This window comes from Hylobates moloch, unplaced genomic scaffold (assembly GCF_009828535.3).
Source record: "Hylobates moloch isolate HMO894 unplaced genomic scaffold, HMol_V3 SCAFFOLD_15, whole genome shotgun sequence".
NCBI classification, from domain to species: domain Eukaryota; kingdom Metazoa; phylum Chordata; class Mammalia; order Primates; family Hylobatidae; genus Hylobates; species Hylobates moloch.
In genome coordinates this window covers 5176009-5192283 of record NW_026652290.1, presented here as the reverse complement: position 1 = coordinate 5192283, position 16275 = coordinate 5176009, and the positions used below count along the sequence as shown (strand labels likewise).

Sequence of the window (16275 nt, the reverse complement as noted above, 5' to 3'; positions counted from 1 at the left end):
CTCACAGCAACCTCTGCCTCCTGGGCGATTCTCCTGCCTCGGCCACCCAAGTAGCTGGGATTACAGGCATGTGCCACCATGCCTGGCTAATTTTTGTGTTTTTAGTAGAGATGGGGTTTCGCCATGTTGGCCAAGCTGGTCTCAAACTCCTGGCCTCAAATAATCTACCCGCCTCAGCCTCCCAAAGTGCTGGGATTATAGGCACGAGCCACCATGCCTAGCCATGAGCACTTATATTTTTTAACAGCTTTATTGAGATATAAGTCACACTCTATTCAATTTATCCATTAAAAATGTACAATTCGGGCCAGGTATGGTGGCCCATGCCTGTGATCCCAGCACTTTGAAAGGCCAAGGTGGAAGAATTGGTTGAGGCCAGGAGTTCGAGACCAGCCTGGGCAACATAGTGAGACCCTGTCTCAACAAAAACAAAAATAATTAGCCAAGCATGGTAGCATACGCCTGTAGTCCCAGCTTCTCAGGAGGCTGAGATGGGAGGATCGCTTAAGCCCAGGAGTTTGAGGCCGCAGTGTCATACCACTGCACTCCAAGACCTTGTTTAAAAAAAAAAAAAAAAATTTTATAATTCGGTGGTGTTTTTTTTTTTTTTTGGAGACAGTCTCACTCTACCCGTCCGACTGGAGCGCAGTGGCACGATCTTGACTCACTGCAATCTCTGCCTCCCGGGTTCAAGCGATTCGCATGCCTCAGCCTCCCAAGTAGCTGGATTACAGGTGTGAGCCCCCACGCCTGGCTAATTTTTGTCTTTTTAGTAGATATGGGGTTTCACCACGTTGGCCAGGCTGGTCTTGAACTCCTGACTTCAGGTGATCTGCCTGCCACTGCCTTCCAAAGTGCTGGGATTACAGGCATGAGCCACTGCGCCCGGCCTACAATTCAGTGGTTTTAGTGTAGTCACAGAGTTGTGCAACAATCACTACAGTCAAAGAAATCCTGCATTCTTGTGCTATTACCCTCCTAACCCCCCTCCCCCTCCCCCTCCCCCAGCCCTAAGCAGCCACTGGTATGCTTCCCATCTCTGTAGATTTCTCTATGCTGGGCTTTCCTGGGAACAGAATCATACGTGTGACCCTGTGTAACTAGCTTCTTTCGTGTTTCCAAGGGTCATCCATGTTACAGTGTGTATCAGAATTTCATTCCTTTCTATGACTGAGTATTCCATTGTATGGATAGACCACGTTTTGTTTATCCTGTCATCATTTGATGTGCGTTTGGGTTGTTGGCACCGTTTGGCCGTTGTGACAAATACTGCAATGAACGTTGGTGTGTGAGATTTTGCAGGGACCTGTTCTCATTTTTCCTGGATGTATCCCCGGCAGTGGAATTGGTGGGGTGGGGGGTGGGGAGGGGTTGGGTGACTTTAGGTTTAACCATTTGAGGAGCTGCCAGACCGTTTTCCAAAGCAGCTGCACCATTTTACTTGCCCAGTATTATTTATGATTTTTACAATAAGAAAAATAAAATCAAATGGAGAAGGGGAAGGGGACAAAACCCACCTGTGGTGCAAAGATCTTACCAGCTAACTAATGCCCTCAAAAAAACACAGAGGAGGCAGAAGAGCTGGGGTGGCCACACAGCACGCACAGTGGTGCGTGGCAGAGGCATGGTCTGCAGCGTGGCATTCGGGGGCTGCTGCAGCTGTGCACAGAACAGAGCACGGGAGGAAATTTCCCAGCGTGTTGGCATCTGCTGTGTCTCCTTTTCAGTTCTTTCCTGTATTTGTTAAACCTTTAAAATTATGGCATTTATTACATTTGTCATCAGAAAAATAAAATCTGGAGAGACAAGAAAGGAGACAGAATCCCCCGTGGTGCAGGGAACTTACTTCCAGTTTCCTGCATCCTCTTGTTGTTCCTATCCACAGGGAACAGCCTTTAAAGTGAAATTCCAGCTGTCCCAGCTCAGTTTCCTCACACTGCCCTCTAGGGGCTTTCTGGCCAAACTGCAGAACTGCAGAAGGACGAAGGGTGGGGGTCCCATGCACAGATGGACTCTTGGGTGCAAAACTGACCTTGGTCTGAGCCAGCACGGGTGTCCAAACATACCCAGCTGAATCCTCGCCCATGCTGAAGCTCTCTGTTTTTGTTTTTGTTTAAGATGGAGTCTCTCTCTGTCACCCAGGCTGGAGTGCAGTGGCACAATCTCAGGTCACTGCAATCTCTGCCTCCCGGGTTCAAGCAATTCTCTTGCCTCAGCCTCCCAAGTAGCTGGGATGGGATTACAGGTGCGCAACACCACGCCCAGCTAATTTTTTTTTTCTTTTTTTTTGAGACAGAGTTTCTCTTTTGTTGCCCAGGCTGGAGTGCAATGGCACGGTCTCGACTCACCACAACCTCTGCCTCCCAGGTTCAAGCGATTCTCCTGCCTCAGCCTTCCGAGTAGCAGGGATTACAGGCATGCGCCACCACGCCTGGCCAATTTTGTATTTTTAGTAGAGACAGGAGTTCTCCGTGTTGGCCAGGCTGGTCTCGAACTCCTGACCTCAGGTGATCCGCCCTCCTCGGCCTCCCAAAGTGCTGGGATTACAGGCATGAGCCACCATGCCTGGCCTAATTTTTTGTATTTTTAGTAGAGATGGGGTTTCGCCACGTTAGCCAGGCTGGTCTTGAACTCCTGACCTCAGGTGATCTGCCCATCTCAGCCTCCCAAAGTGCTGGGATTACAGGTGTGAGCTGCCGCACCTGGGCGGCATTAAGTACATTCACAGTGTTGTGTAACTATCACTATCTATTTCTAGAAGTTTTTCATCATCCCAAACTGAAACTCTGTCCCCATTAACCAATAATTCCCTATTCCTCTGTTTGCCCAGCCCCTGACAACCACCTTTCTACTTCGTCTCCACGAATTTGCCCATTCTAGGCACCTCGTACAGGTAGAGTCATACCTCCTTCCATAGCTGAAGCGTTGCACTTAGCATAATGTCCTCAAGTTCATCTATGTTGTAGCATGGGTCAGAGTTTAGTTTAGTTTAGTTTAGTTTAGTTTAGTTTAGTTTAGTTTAGTTTAGTTTTTAGTTTAGTTTAGTTTAGTTTAGTTTAGTTTAGTTTAGGTATGAGACAGAAGCAACAAAGCCCAGGCTGGAGTGCAGTGGAGCGATCTCGGCTCGCTGCAACTTCCGCCCCCCAGGTTCAAGCAATTTTCCTGCCTCAGCCTCCTGAGTAGCTGAGGTTACAGGCATGCACCACCACACCCAGCTAATTTTTGTATTTTTTTAGTAGAGACGGGGTTTCACCATGTTGGTCAGGCTGGTCTTGAACTCCTGACCTCAAGTGATCCGCCTGCCTTGGCCTCCCAAAGTGCTGAGATTACAGGCTTAAGCCACTGCACCCACCTGGCAGATTTTATTTCTTTTTATGTGAATACATTTTAAAGTTTCCAAAATGTGTAATATTCTTCTAAGTTGAATTCTATATATGTTTTCAAATTGTTAACATTTCCATTAACTTTATAACTTAGACACTACTTAGTATCTCAAGGAGGAGGCACGAGGTTTTGATGAGGACACAGAACTAAAGGTGCCAAGTGCGAACAGTTTCTTGCATAAATAAGGAAATGGGCTGACCATAGTGGCTCACACCTGTAATCCTAGCATTTTGGGAGGCTGAGGCAGGAGGATGGCTTGAGTTTAGGAGTTCAAGATCAGCCTGGATGATACAGCAAGACCCTATCTCTACAAAACAGGAAGGGAGGGAGGGAGGAAGGAAGGAAGGGAGGGAGGCAGGGAGGAAGGGAGGGAGGGAGGCAGGGAGGAAGGGAGGGAGGGAGGGAAGAAGGGAGGAAGGGAAGGAGGGAGGGAGGGAGTGAAGGGAGGCAGGGAGGAAAGGGGAGGGAGGCAGGGAGGAAGGGGGAGGGAGGCAGGGAGGAAGGGGGAGAGAGGCAGGGAAGGGAGGCAGGGAGAGAGGGAGGGAGGCAGGGAGGGAGTGAAGGGAGGCAGTGAGAGAGGGAGGGAAGCGGGGAAGAAGGGAGGGAGGGAGGAAGGAAGGAAGGAAAGAAAGAAGGAAGGAGAGATGAGCTGGGTGTGGTCACGTGCACCTGTAGTCTTGGCTACTTGGGAGGCTGAGGCAGGAAGATCCCTTGAGCTCAAGGCATTTGAGGCTGCAGTGAGCTAGGACTGCACCGCTGCACTCTAGCCCAGGTGGCAGGGTGGGACCCTATCTCTGTTTTGAAGAGAAAAAGATAACAACTAAGTGTCATGAAAAGATGTGAGGAAATACAATGAGATGCCCGAGTGAAGGCTCTGAAAACACACCTGCTCCAGTTCGAATGTGTGCTCTGACACCTGACTCGTTAAAGTCCTTGGCCAAGTGACTTTACCTGTCTGTGCCTCGCATGCCGATACGTATGTGGGGGACAACGACAGTAGTATCTGCCCCACGAGGGGTTGTTGAGAGGATGAAAGTGGGAGTAGGAGACCAGAAATGATGATCACAGAGCTGCTGGTTATCTTGGTCAGGCCTCACTCAAGGGCAGCTGATAATTTTATGTCTTACATTGGAGATGATAGTGACCCACGCACGCAGCACAGCACAGCATGAAAAGCTGGTGAGTCGATACAGTCATACTGAAGGTCTAAGGAGGGCTAGGGTAGCCTGTAGCCGAATGAGCGTGAAGGCTCTGCTGAAAGGGCATTGCTCCCTGCACCTGTGGCAGGATCCTCGGTAGAAAGCTGACATTGAAAGATTTTGAAGAGCTTCAGTTAAAAAGTTAAAAACAGCCCAGCGCATTGGCTGACGCCTGTAATCCCAGCACTTTGGGAGGCCGAGGCGAGTGGATCATGAGGTCAGGAGATCGAGACCATCCTGGCTAACACAGTGAAACCCTGTCTCTACTAAAAATACAAAAAATTAGCTGGGCATGGTGGCGGGCGCCTGTAGTCCCAGCTACTTGGGAGGCTGAGGCAGGAGAATCACTTGAACCCGGGAGGTGGAGGTTGCAGTGAGCCAAGATTGTGCCACTGCACTCTAGCCTGGGTGACAGAGCAAGACTCTGTCCCCGCCCCCCCCCAAAAAAATAAATAAAAATTAAAAAACCAATGTTGGCAAGGCTATGGGGTAAAGGGAAGGCTTAGGAACACTTATATGCTGTTGATGGGAATGTAACTGAGTTCACCCACTGTGGGGCACACTTTGTAGATTTCTCAAAGAACTGAGAAAGCAACCAGCATTTGACCCAACAGTCCCACTGCTGGGTGTATACCCCACTGCGCCCGTGTGTTCATTACCACATTATTTGCAATAGCAAAGACACGGAATCAACCCAAGTGCCCGTCAATGGTGATTTGGATAAAGAAAATGTGGTGTATATATACTATGGAATACCATGCAGCCGTAAAAAGGAAGGAAATCATGTCCTTTGCAGCGACAGGAGTGCAGCTGGAAACCATTATCCTAACGGAACTAATGCGAAAACAAAACCAAATACCACATGTTCTCACTTAAAAGTGGGAGCTAAACATTGGGTACACATGGTCATCAAAATGTGAACAAGAGACACTGGGGAATACAAGGAGGCGGTAGGGAGGAAGCAGGGTAAGGGCTGAAAAAATACTACCTATTGGGCGCTATGCCTACTACCTGGGCGATGGATCCGTTCATATTCCAAACCTCAGGGACACACAATATACCCATGTAACAAATCTGCACATGGACTTCCTGTTTCTAAAAATCAACAAAGACCGTGAGACCTGCCCAGTAGCCAGCTGGCTGTATATCTTCTCCACCAATGAGGCTGCATTACTTCATCCTCCTCTCCCTGGGAGGGGCAGCAGGGGTGGGGCCATTAATGGCCACAGTGGCTGACTCACCTCGTGGTGAGAGGAACCTCTCTCATCTGACTTCTTTCCCAGCCTTGGTCAGATGACTCCACGTTGAATCTGGCATTTATTTCCTGAGGCAGGAACCTAGATCCAGTTTGCCTCGAGTCAGGATAGGCCCTTTATCCAGGGGCTAACCAGAAATCGCAGGGCACAGTGAACCACTCAGCTCGGGCTGGCTGTGGCCGGTGAGTGACTGCATGGCCTGAACAGGCCACCTCCTCCTGGGTTGATGACTCAGGCCGCCTCCTCCTGGGCTGATGACTCAGCCTCACGTGTCGAGTCGGGCACCGGGAGACTCATACAGAATTGGCCCTGTAATTTTCTTCCACATTCCTCTTCTCCAAAAGGAAAAATAAACATACAACGCTTTGTTACAAATTTTAATTCCTGGTTTTCTATAACCGAGACTCATGCCTCGCTTTTCTCCAAGACAGACATAAGTAGAACATTGCTACAGATGCTCATGGTGTGTACGCCCAAGCAAGTCTTAATCAGACCAGAGGGGGTCCTCTCCACATTTATAGGTGACAGCCACGTTCATGTTAGCCCAATAACTAGGACCATTGAAAAGATACAATATTTTGGCTGGGCGCAGTGGATCACTTGAGGTCAGGAGTTCAAGACCATCCCAGCTAACATGGTGAAACCGCGTCTCTACTAAAAAATACAAAGATTAGCCATGAGTGGTGGCGCGTACCTGTAATCCCAATTTCTTGGGAAGCTAAGGCAGGAGAATTGCTTGAACCTGGGAGGCGGAGGTACCATTGAGCCAAGATGGCACTGCTGCACCACTCCAGCCTGGGTGACAGAGCAAGACTCCGTCTCCAAAAAAAAAAAGAAAAAGAAAAGATACAATTTTCACTTCATCTCTTCTTCCTGCCATTGCTAACCTCCTGAGGAAGCCAGAATTGGTAGTAAAAGGCAGAATGTGAAGCAAATCATTAGAACAAGCACGGGTGTGTCTCATCAGTAAACTTATTGAGCAATTACTATGTGCAGGGAACTGAGGAAACAAAAGGGTTAAGACACAACCCTTACCCTCTATACTTACTCTCTGATTAAGGAGCGAGATGCAGAAGAAGGCAAATCTAATATAAAGTGGGAGTTAATGCTGGTCAAGTGATACATACAGTGGAAATCACCATAGAAGCTGGGAAGCCAGGGTAGAGCTTCAGCCTGTCTGTGGTGGCAGGTGCCCAGGCTAGACAGGGAAGGGGCTGCAGTATACCTGTACGGGCACCAAATGCCAGGATCAACCAGGATACAGCAATGGGTTCCTTCCCATCTGTCTGTTTTGCTCCTTCCTGATCTATTCTGAACTCACAGAAAATAGCCATAGGTCTAGTGGGGAAAGTTATATATCTAATTTTGATTTTTTTTTTTTTTTTTTTTTGAGACGGAGTCTTGCTCTGTTGCCCAGGCTGGAGTGCAATGGCACGATCTTGGTTCATTGTAACTTCCACCTCCCGGGTTCAAGCGATTCTCCTGCCTCGCCTCCTGAGTAGCTGGGATTACAGGCATGCACCACCACCCCCAGCTAATTTTTATATTTTTAGTAGAGATGGGGTTTCACCATGTTGGCCGGGTTGGTCTCGAACTCCTGACCTCAAGTGATCTGCCCACCCTGGCCTCCCAAAGTGCTGGGATTACAGGCGTGAGCCACCATGCCCAGCTAGTTTTGAATTGTTTAAGGCCACCCAAACATTTACCTTGTGAAGTTATAGGATTTGGAATAAATGTTACAGGAGTAATTCTGCTTTCTCATCCTGTTCCGCACCTGGAATGTCACGTAAGTCTAAACGGAGAAAAGGACCCGAAGGTAAAGGAACAGATAGAACAGGAAGTGCGAGCATAAGAATTCAAACCCAGGGAGCTGGCACAACGAGTGCCCCGTACCCAGGACAATGGAGGCCACTTGTGCCTGCTTGAAGCCTCAGGCAAGCCATCCGTATTTCCATGGCACAGGGGTGCGGTCGGTGAGCTGCGTTAGTCCTTCGCTGGGCTGTTTCTATTAGTGGATCCTCTGAGGCTGGTGCTGTGCCTGAGATCATTAAGTCAGATGCGCTGAAACTTTGTCAAACAAAAGTGCTTAGGGCACAGCCTGAGGCTCTGTCTGCTTTTCAAGGAATTGCCCATCAGTCTCTGCCAGGCGTGGGTGCTCATCACTGACACCTGTGTCTCTTCACAAGGGGCTGTTGTAGCAGGAGGAATGAGGTTTTTTTTTGTTTTTTTGTTTTGTTTTGTTTTGGAGACAGAGTCTTACCCTGTCACCCAGGCTGGAGTGCAGTGGCTTGATCTTGACTCACTGCAACCTCTGCCTCCTGGGTTCAAGTGATCTTCCTGCCTCAGCCTCCTGAGTAGCTGGGACTACAGGTACCCCACACCACACCCGGCTAATTTTTTGTATTTTTTTATTTTATGTATTTATTTGAGATGGAGTTTTGCTCTTGTCACCCAGGCTGGAATGTAGTGGCATGACCTCTTCTCACTATAACCTCTGCCCACTGGGTTCAAGCGATTCTCCTGCCTCATCCTCCCGAGTAGCTGGGATTACAGGTACCCACGACCATGCCCAGCTAATTTTTGTATGTGTAGTAGAGACAGGGTTTCACCATGTTGGCCAGACTGGTCGCAAACTCCTGACCTCGAGTGATGTCCCTACGTCAGCCTCCCAAAGTGCTGAGATTACAGCCGTGAGCCACCGTGCCCTGCCTGAAAGATTAGTTTTTATTTTATTTATTTTTTATTATTTTCTTTTTTGAGATGGAGTCTCGCTCTGTCGCCCAGGCTGGAGTGCAGTTTGCAATCTTGGCTCACTGCGACCTCCGCCCCCCGGGTTCAAGCGATCCTCCCGCCTCAGTCTCCTGAGTAGCTGGGATTACAGGCATGCATCACCACGCCTGGCCATTTCTTTTTGTATTTTTAGTAGAGACGGGGTTTCACCATGTTGGCCAGGCTGGTCTCGAACTCCTGACCTCAAGTGATCCGCCCACATCAGCCTCCCAAAGTGCTAGGATTACAGGCACGAGCCACCACACCTGGCCTGAGGGATGAGTTTTTAAATGATTTCCATAGCTGTGATTAGGTTCTGTCAGCCACTGGAACACACTCCTTTGTTCTTTTCCTCCTGCTTGGAAAACGCCAAGGCTGTTGCCAATGTAGTATCTTCAGCAAAGGAAGGAGGCAGCTGAGTCAGGAGCCCGAAGTACAGAAAGAAGCCACAGCTCATCACGCCTGATGAAGGGAATTCAGAGCAGATTCCTAATTTTCAAAAATTCCATGCTTTGGCTCTTCATAATGGAAAAATGCAGAATTATAAGTTTAAACTCAAATGGGAGAAACAACTGTGAATTAATATTTTGTGAAAAACAAAACAGGAAACAATACAATCTACATACTGCATGACATTTTGTGTGTGAAGATGCACATAGAAGGGAATATTGGCCGGGAGCAGTGGCTCACACCTGTAATCCCAGCACTTTGGGAAGTCAAGGTGGCAGGATCACTTGAGCTCAGTTCAAGACCAGCCTGGGCAACATGGTGAAACATCGTCTCTATCCTTTTTTTAGAATAAAATTTAATAGAATATTGGGGCCAGGCGTGGTGGCTCAGGCCTATAATCCTAACACTTTGGGAGGCCAAGGTGGAGGTATTACTTGAGCGCAGAAGTTTAAGACCAGCCTGAGTAACATAGCAAGACCCCACTTCTGCAAAAAAAATATAAAAAAGTAGCAGGGTGTGGTGGTTCACACCTATAGTCCCAGCTATTCAGGAGACTGAGACGGGAGGATCACTTGAGCTTGGGAGGTCAAGGCTGCAGTGAGCTATGATCATACCATTGTACTCTGGCCTGAGCAACAGAGCAAGACTGTCTCAAAATCAATAGTGGAATATTGGAAGGAAATACATCAAAATTTTAGCTGTGTGTAATTGAAGTAGGGAAGTTTTTTTCTTTCTTTTTCTTTTTTCTTTTTTTTTTTTTTTTTAGACGGAGTCTCGCTCTGTCGCCCAGGCTGGAGTGCAGTGGCGCAATCTCGGCTCACTGCAACCTCCGCCTCCTGGGTTCACGCCATTTTCCTGCCTCAGCCTCCCGAGTAGCTGGGACTACAGGCGCCCGCCACCACGCCCGGCTAATTTTTTGTATTTTTAGTAGAGACGGGGTTTCACTGTGTTAACCAGGATGGTGTCCATCTCCTGACCTCGTGATCCACCCGCCTCGGCCTCCCAAAGTGCTGGGATTACAGGCGTGAGCCGCCGTGCCCAGCCGGGAAGTTTTTTCTTGATTGTCTATCAGTGGACATGCATTATGGCTTTTTTTTTTTTCCCACTTTTTATTTTTTTGAGACGGACTCTCGCTGTGTCACCCAGGCTGGAGTTCAGTGGCGCGATCTCGGCTCACTGCAACTTCCGCCTCTGGGGTTCAAGAGCGATTCTCCTGCCTCAGCCTCCCAAGTAGCTGGGATTACCGGCGTGTGCCACCACACCCGGCTAATTTTTTGTGTTTTAGTAGAGAGGGGGTTTCATCACATTGGCCAGGCTGGTCTTGAACTCCTGGCCTCGAGATCCACCTGCCTCAGCCTCCCAAAGTGCTGGGATTACAGGAGTGAGCCACCGTGCCTGGCCACCCATTATGTTAAACTCAGAATAGACAGCGCACAGGATTGTTACAACGAAATCCCAGTGCCCCTGCGCCGGGTAGAGGAGTTGGGCAGGAGGAGGACTTGTCCCTCTCCCTGAGCTTGGTGATCCCCATCTTTCCGCAGGAAAGGCCGAGGGGGATGGCAAGATGCACATCACCCTCTGTGACTTCATCGTGCCCTGGGACACCCTGAGCACCACCCAGAAGAAGAGCCTGAACCACAGGTACCAGATGGGCTGCGAGTGCAAGGTAAGCAGGTCCCGCGTCTGCTGGAGCATTGCCTCCTCCCACCGTCTCCAGATGGACAGCAGGGGTTTTGATCCTTGGCTTTCCAGGGCCTGTTAATCCCCGGCTCCTGATTTAAGACCAGGCTCTGGGAAGGTAGAGTCATCCCAGGAGTAAGGCTGTCTGGCTGGGGACAGAGCCCCTGGTCCCTGGAGAGCCCTGACGCACACCTCTGTCAAGGGATGTCTGGAGGCCGGGCGCTGCAGGTCACTTGAGGTCGGGAGTTGGAAATCAGCCTCACCAACATGGCGAAACCCTGCCTCTACAAAAATACAAAAATTAGCCGGGTGAGGTGGCGCACGCCTGTGATCCCAGCAACTTGGGAGGATGAGGCTTAAGAATTGCTTGAATGTTGGCCGGGCGCGGTGGCTCACGCTTGTAATCCCAGCACTTTGGGAGGCCGAGGCGGGCGGATCACGAGGTCAGGAGATCGAGACCACGGTGAAACCCCGTCTCTACTAAAAATACAAAAAAATTAGCCGGGCGTGGTGGCGGGCGCCTGTAGTCCCAGCTACTCGGAGAGGCTGAGGCAGGAGAATGGCGTGAACCCAGGAGGCGGAGCTTGCAGTGAGCCGAGATTGCGCCACTGCACTCCAGCCTGGGCGACAGAGCGAGACTCCGTCTCAAAAAAAAAAAAAAAAAAAGAATTGCTTGAATGTGGGAGGTGGAGGTTGCAGTGAGTTGAGATCACACCACTGCACCCCAGCCTGGGTTGACAGAGTGAGACTCTGTCCCCCCAAAAAAGAGGGGGATGTCTGGAAGGCTAGGAGATTTGAGAGTAAGAGCATGAATTCAGCTCTGTTACCTGTAGCTTCCAGAAAAAGGAGCTGTATGGGGGGAGAGAATATGGTCCCATGGATAATTTTCTACAAATGTGCAAGTGCAAACGCTTGTGTGGCTTATGAGAAGGCACTGCAGGCCTTACGCTTTTCCCAACATTCCCGACATTTTCACACCTGGGTCGGTGTCTACGTGGGGTCTGTGTGTTGAGAACACCTGAACACCTGCTCCTCTTACAATGAGCCCGGAGGTTGTGCCAGGCACAGTTGGAGCAGCGCAGCGCTTAGATGTGGCTGTGGAAGGTGAGATCGCCGCCTCCAGGGCTCCCAGGCTGGCTGTTACCCTGTGGGCTCCTAGCACCCTATCCCCACCCTCCCCGCAGGAAGCATTGCCGAGTGCTGGGCACCTCCCACCCTGGGTCACTCCCAGTGAGTCTGGGACCAGGAGACTCTGGTGAGGCTGTGGGGATTGGCCTTCCCTGGGGAGCTGCCTGGGGCTGCCCTCCCTCCTGATGGCCGCCAGCCCCTTCTCGGCATGTTCAAAACAGGAACTCTGAACTCATAAGTCTCCAGCCACACGTATGTTAAGCGAAACTCCTCTGTGGCATGAAATCAAAAGCAAGTTCTTCCTTTTCCTTTCCATGGTGGTGAAGGCGGTCATCCTCTTGTAGCCTAGGGTTCCTTGGCCAAATTGCTAGTTGCCAATGACCTCAGGGCTCAGCTTGCGCAATTCCCAGCCTTTTCACTGGGCTGGAATCTGTCTCCAGGAAACCCAGGCCCTTTTATTATTGTTGCTGTGTCCCCCAGAGGGCAGGGCCAAGCTGAGGCCATTCTCTCCTGCTCAGGAAGGTAGAAGATGGCCCAAAGGGAAGCACACCTGCAGTAGGAGGGGGGCAGTGGTGGGAGGGGGAAAAGCTTCCCTGCAGGTAAGACCCCCTCGCGGGCCAGCCCCTGCAGGAGTTGTGGGTCTCGGGAGAGGCTGCCATCCCTGCACACCGCAGGTAGGCACATTGCCAGGTTCTGGACATGCCCTCAGAGCAGCCTCCGCCCACCCCTTCCTGGGTCCCTGACTCTGTCCCCCTCCGTGTGCCCCTCCCCAGATCACACGCTGCCCCATGATCCCGTGCTACATCTCCTCCCCGGACGAGTGCCTCTGGATGGACTGGGTCACAGAGAAGAACATCAACGGGCACCAGGCCAAGTTCTTCGCCTGCATCAAGAGAAGCGACGGCTCCTGTGCGTGGTACCGCGGCGCGGCGCCCCCCAAGCAGGAGTTTCTCGACATCGAGGACCCATAAGCAGGCCTACAACACCCCTGTGGCCAACTGCAAAAAAAGCCTCCAAGGGTTTCGACTGGTCCAGCTCTGACATCCCTTCCTGGAAACAGCATGAATAAAACACTCATCCCATGGGTCCAAATTAATACGATTCTGCTCCCCCCTTCTCCTTTTAGACATGGTTGTGGGTCTGGAGGGAGACATGGGTCCAAGGTCCTCATCCCATCCACCCTCTGCCAGGCACTATGTGTCTGGGGCTTCGATCCTTGGGTGCAGGCAGGGCTGGGACACGCGGCTTCCCTCCCAGTCCCTGCCTTGGCACCGTCACAGATGCCGAGCAGGCAGCACTTAGGGATCTCCCAGCTGGGTTAAGGCAGGGCCTGGAAATGTGCATTTTGCAGAAACTTTTGAGGGTCATTGCAAGACTGTGTAGCAGGCCTACCAGGTCCCTTTCATCTTGAGAGGGGCATGGCCCTTGGTTTCTGCAGCTTCCACGCCTCTGGCCCTAGTGTAGCACTCCCTGCCCCTGGCAAGTGCCCCCATCGCCCCAGTGCCCACCATGAGCTCCCAGCACCTGACTCCCCCCACATCCAGGGGCAGCCTGGAACCAGTGGCTCGTTCTTGAAGGGGCCCCATCAATCCTATTAATCCTCAGAATTCCAGTGGGAACCTCCCTCTGAGCCTTGTAGAAATGGGAGCGAGAAACCCCAGCTGAGCTGCGTTCCAGCCTCGGCTGAGTCTTTTTAGTCTCCTGCACCCCCCGCCCACCTGCTCCCCAGCTTGCAGGGGGAATCGGTGAGGTCCTGTCCTGAGGCTGCTGTCTGGGGCCGGTGGCTGCCCTCAAGGTCCCTTCCTGAGCTGCTGCGGTTGCCATTGCTTCTTGCCTGTTCTGGCATCAGGCACCTGGATTGAGTTGCACGGCTTTGCTTTATCCAGGCTTGTGTGCAGGGCCCGGCTGGGCTCCCCATCTGCACATCCTGAGGACAGAAAAAGCTGGGTCTTGCTGAGCCCTCCCAGGCTTAGTGTTCCCTCCCTCAAAGACTGACAGCCATCGTTCTGCATGGGGCTTTCTGCACGTGACTCCAGCTAAGCGTAGTAAGAAGTCCAGCCTAGGAAGGGAAGGATTTTGGAGGTAGGTGGCTTTGGTGACACACTCCCTTCTTTCTGAGCCTCCAGGACACTTTGGCCTGTTTTAAGAGACATCTTATTTTTCTAAAGATGAATTCTCAGATGATAGGTGAAACTGAGTTGCAGATATACCAACTTCTGCTTGTATTTCTTAAATGACAAAGATTGCCTAGCTAAGAAACTTCCTAGGGAACTAGGGAACCTGTGTATTCCCTCAACATGGTTTCCCGAAGACAGTGATGTGGGGGTTAGGATAGGAAGAACTTTCTCGGTAATGATGAGGAGAATCTCTTGTTTCCTCCCACCTGTGTTGTAAAATAAACTGACGATATACAGGCACATTATGTAAACATACACACGCAATGAAACCGAAGCTTGGCGGCCTGGGACTGGTCCTGCAAAATGCTTCCAAAGCCACCTTAGCCCGTTCTATTCAGCGGCAACCCCAAAGCACCTGTTAAGACTCCTGACCCCCGAGTGGCCTGCAGCCCCCATGCCCACCGGGACCTGGTCAGCACAGATCTTGATGACTTCCCTTTCTAGGGCAGACTGGGAGGGTATCCAGGAATTGGCCCCTGCCCCACGGGCGTTTTCATGCTGTACAGTGATCTAAAGTTGGTAAGATGTCATAATGGACCAGTCCATGTGATTTCAGTATATACAACTCCACCAGACCCCTCCAACCCATATAACACCCCACGCCCGTTCGCTTCCTGTATGGTGATATCATATGTAACATTTACTCCTGTTTCTGCTGATTGTTTTTTTAATGTTTTGGTTTGTTTTTGACATCAGCTGTAATCATTCCTGTGCTGTGTTTTTTATTACCCTTGGTAGGTGTTAGACTTGCACTTTTTTAAAATAAGGTTTCTGCATCGTGGAAGCATTTGACCCAGAGTGGAACGCGTGGCCTATGCAGGTGGATTCCTTCAGGTCTTTCCTTGGTTCTTTGCTTTCATTCGTCTCCCGTCTTTGGTTCTCCAGTTCAAATTATTACAAAGTAAAGGATCTTTGAGTAGGTTCGGTCTGAAAGGTGTGGCCTTTATATTCGATCCACACACATTGGTCTTTTAACCATGCTGAGCAGAAAACAAAACAGGTTAAGAAGAGCTGGGTGGCAGCTGAGAGAGGAAGCCACTCAAATACCTTCACAGTAAATAATGGCAATATATATATATAGTTTAAGAAGGCTCTCCATTTGGCATCGTTTAATTTATATGTTATGTTCTAAGCACAGCTCTCTTCTCCTATTTTCATCCTGCAAGCAACTCAAAATATTTAAAATAAAGTTTACATTGTAGTTATTTTCAAATCTTTGCTTGATAAGTATTAAGAAATATTGGACTTGCTGCCGTAATTTAAAGCTCTGTTGATTTTGTTTTCGTTTGGATTTTTGGGGGAGGGGAGCACTGTGTTTATGCTGGAATATGAAGTCTGAGACCTTCCGGTGCTGGGAACACACAAGAGTTGTTGAAAGTTGACAAGCAGACTGCGCATGTCTCTGATGCTTTGTATCATTCTTGAGCAATCGCTCGGTCCGTGGACAATAAACAGTATTATCAAAGAGAACGTGGGCTCTCTCCGTGTGGCTGTATCCGATGTTCAGAACGGCCACTTCCTAGCTCAGCCTCTGCAAGGAACCTCTACCGTCCGGCGGGAGGGGGCGCCCTGTGTCCTCCAGAGAAACAAGGCCAGTGAGCTCTGAGTCAAATGTGGGATGCAGACCAGGTGCGGTGGCTCACTTCTGACATCCCAGCATTTTGGGAGGCCGAGGCGGGTAGATCGTTTGTGCCCAGGAGTTCGAGACTAGCCTGGCCAACTTCGCAAAACCCCGTCTCTACAAAAAATAGGCGTGGTGGCATGTGCCTGTGGTCCCAGCTACTGAAAAGGCTGAGATAGGAGGATCACTTGAACCCCGGAGGCAGAGGATGCAGTGAGCTATAATTGTGCCACTGCATTCTAGCCTGGGCAACAGAGTGAGACCCTGTCTCAAAAAAAAAAAAAAAAGAAAAAAAGAAAAGTGCGACGTGGTGGCAGAGATGGGTAAAAGCAAATGTGGTTTCCTTAGGTGGATGAAGAGGCAGAAGCGTAGGAGAGGGTCCCCTTCATTCAGCACATGCCTCTGGCTTTTTATTACAGAGACACGCAGAGCCATGCACCCGTCTCACAGCTTCAACACTGAGGGCTTCATGGCCAGCTTTAGACCTACACTCAGCCTTCACCCACCCTTCACGAAATTATTTGGAAGAAAAAATTCCAGGCATGAAGCAGTCTCATTTATAAATATTCCAGTACACATATGTTTAAAAAACAAAAACTACTTTTTTTTTT

The 16275-nt window shown here is 50.1% G+C and overlaps 1 protein-coding gene across 2 annotated transcripts in view; it reads left to right on the top strand.

Moving 5' to 3' along the window:
* TIMP2 (TIMP metallopeptidase inhibitor 2) overlaps window positions 1-15513 on the top strand; it is a 73389-nt gene extending 57876 nt beyond the window's left edge. For both annotated transcript variants that reach the window (XM_032176687.2, XM_058428222.1), the window contains exons 4-5: window positions 10600-10724; window positions 12640-15513. In XM_032176687.2, coding sequence (XP_032032578.1) covers window positions 10600-10724; window positions 12640-12837 — 323 coding nt within the window. In that variant the 3' untranslated portion in view covers window positions 12838-15513. The remainder of the gene's footprint in view (window positions 1-10599; window positions 10725-12639) is intronic.
* The last annotated feature ends 762 nt before the right edge of the window (window positions 15514-16275 follow it).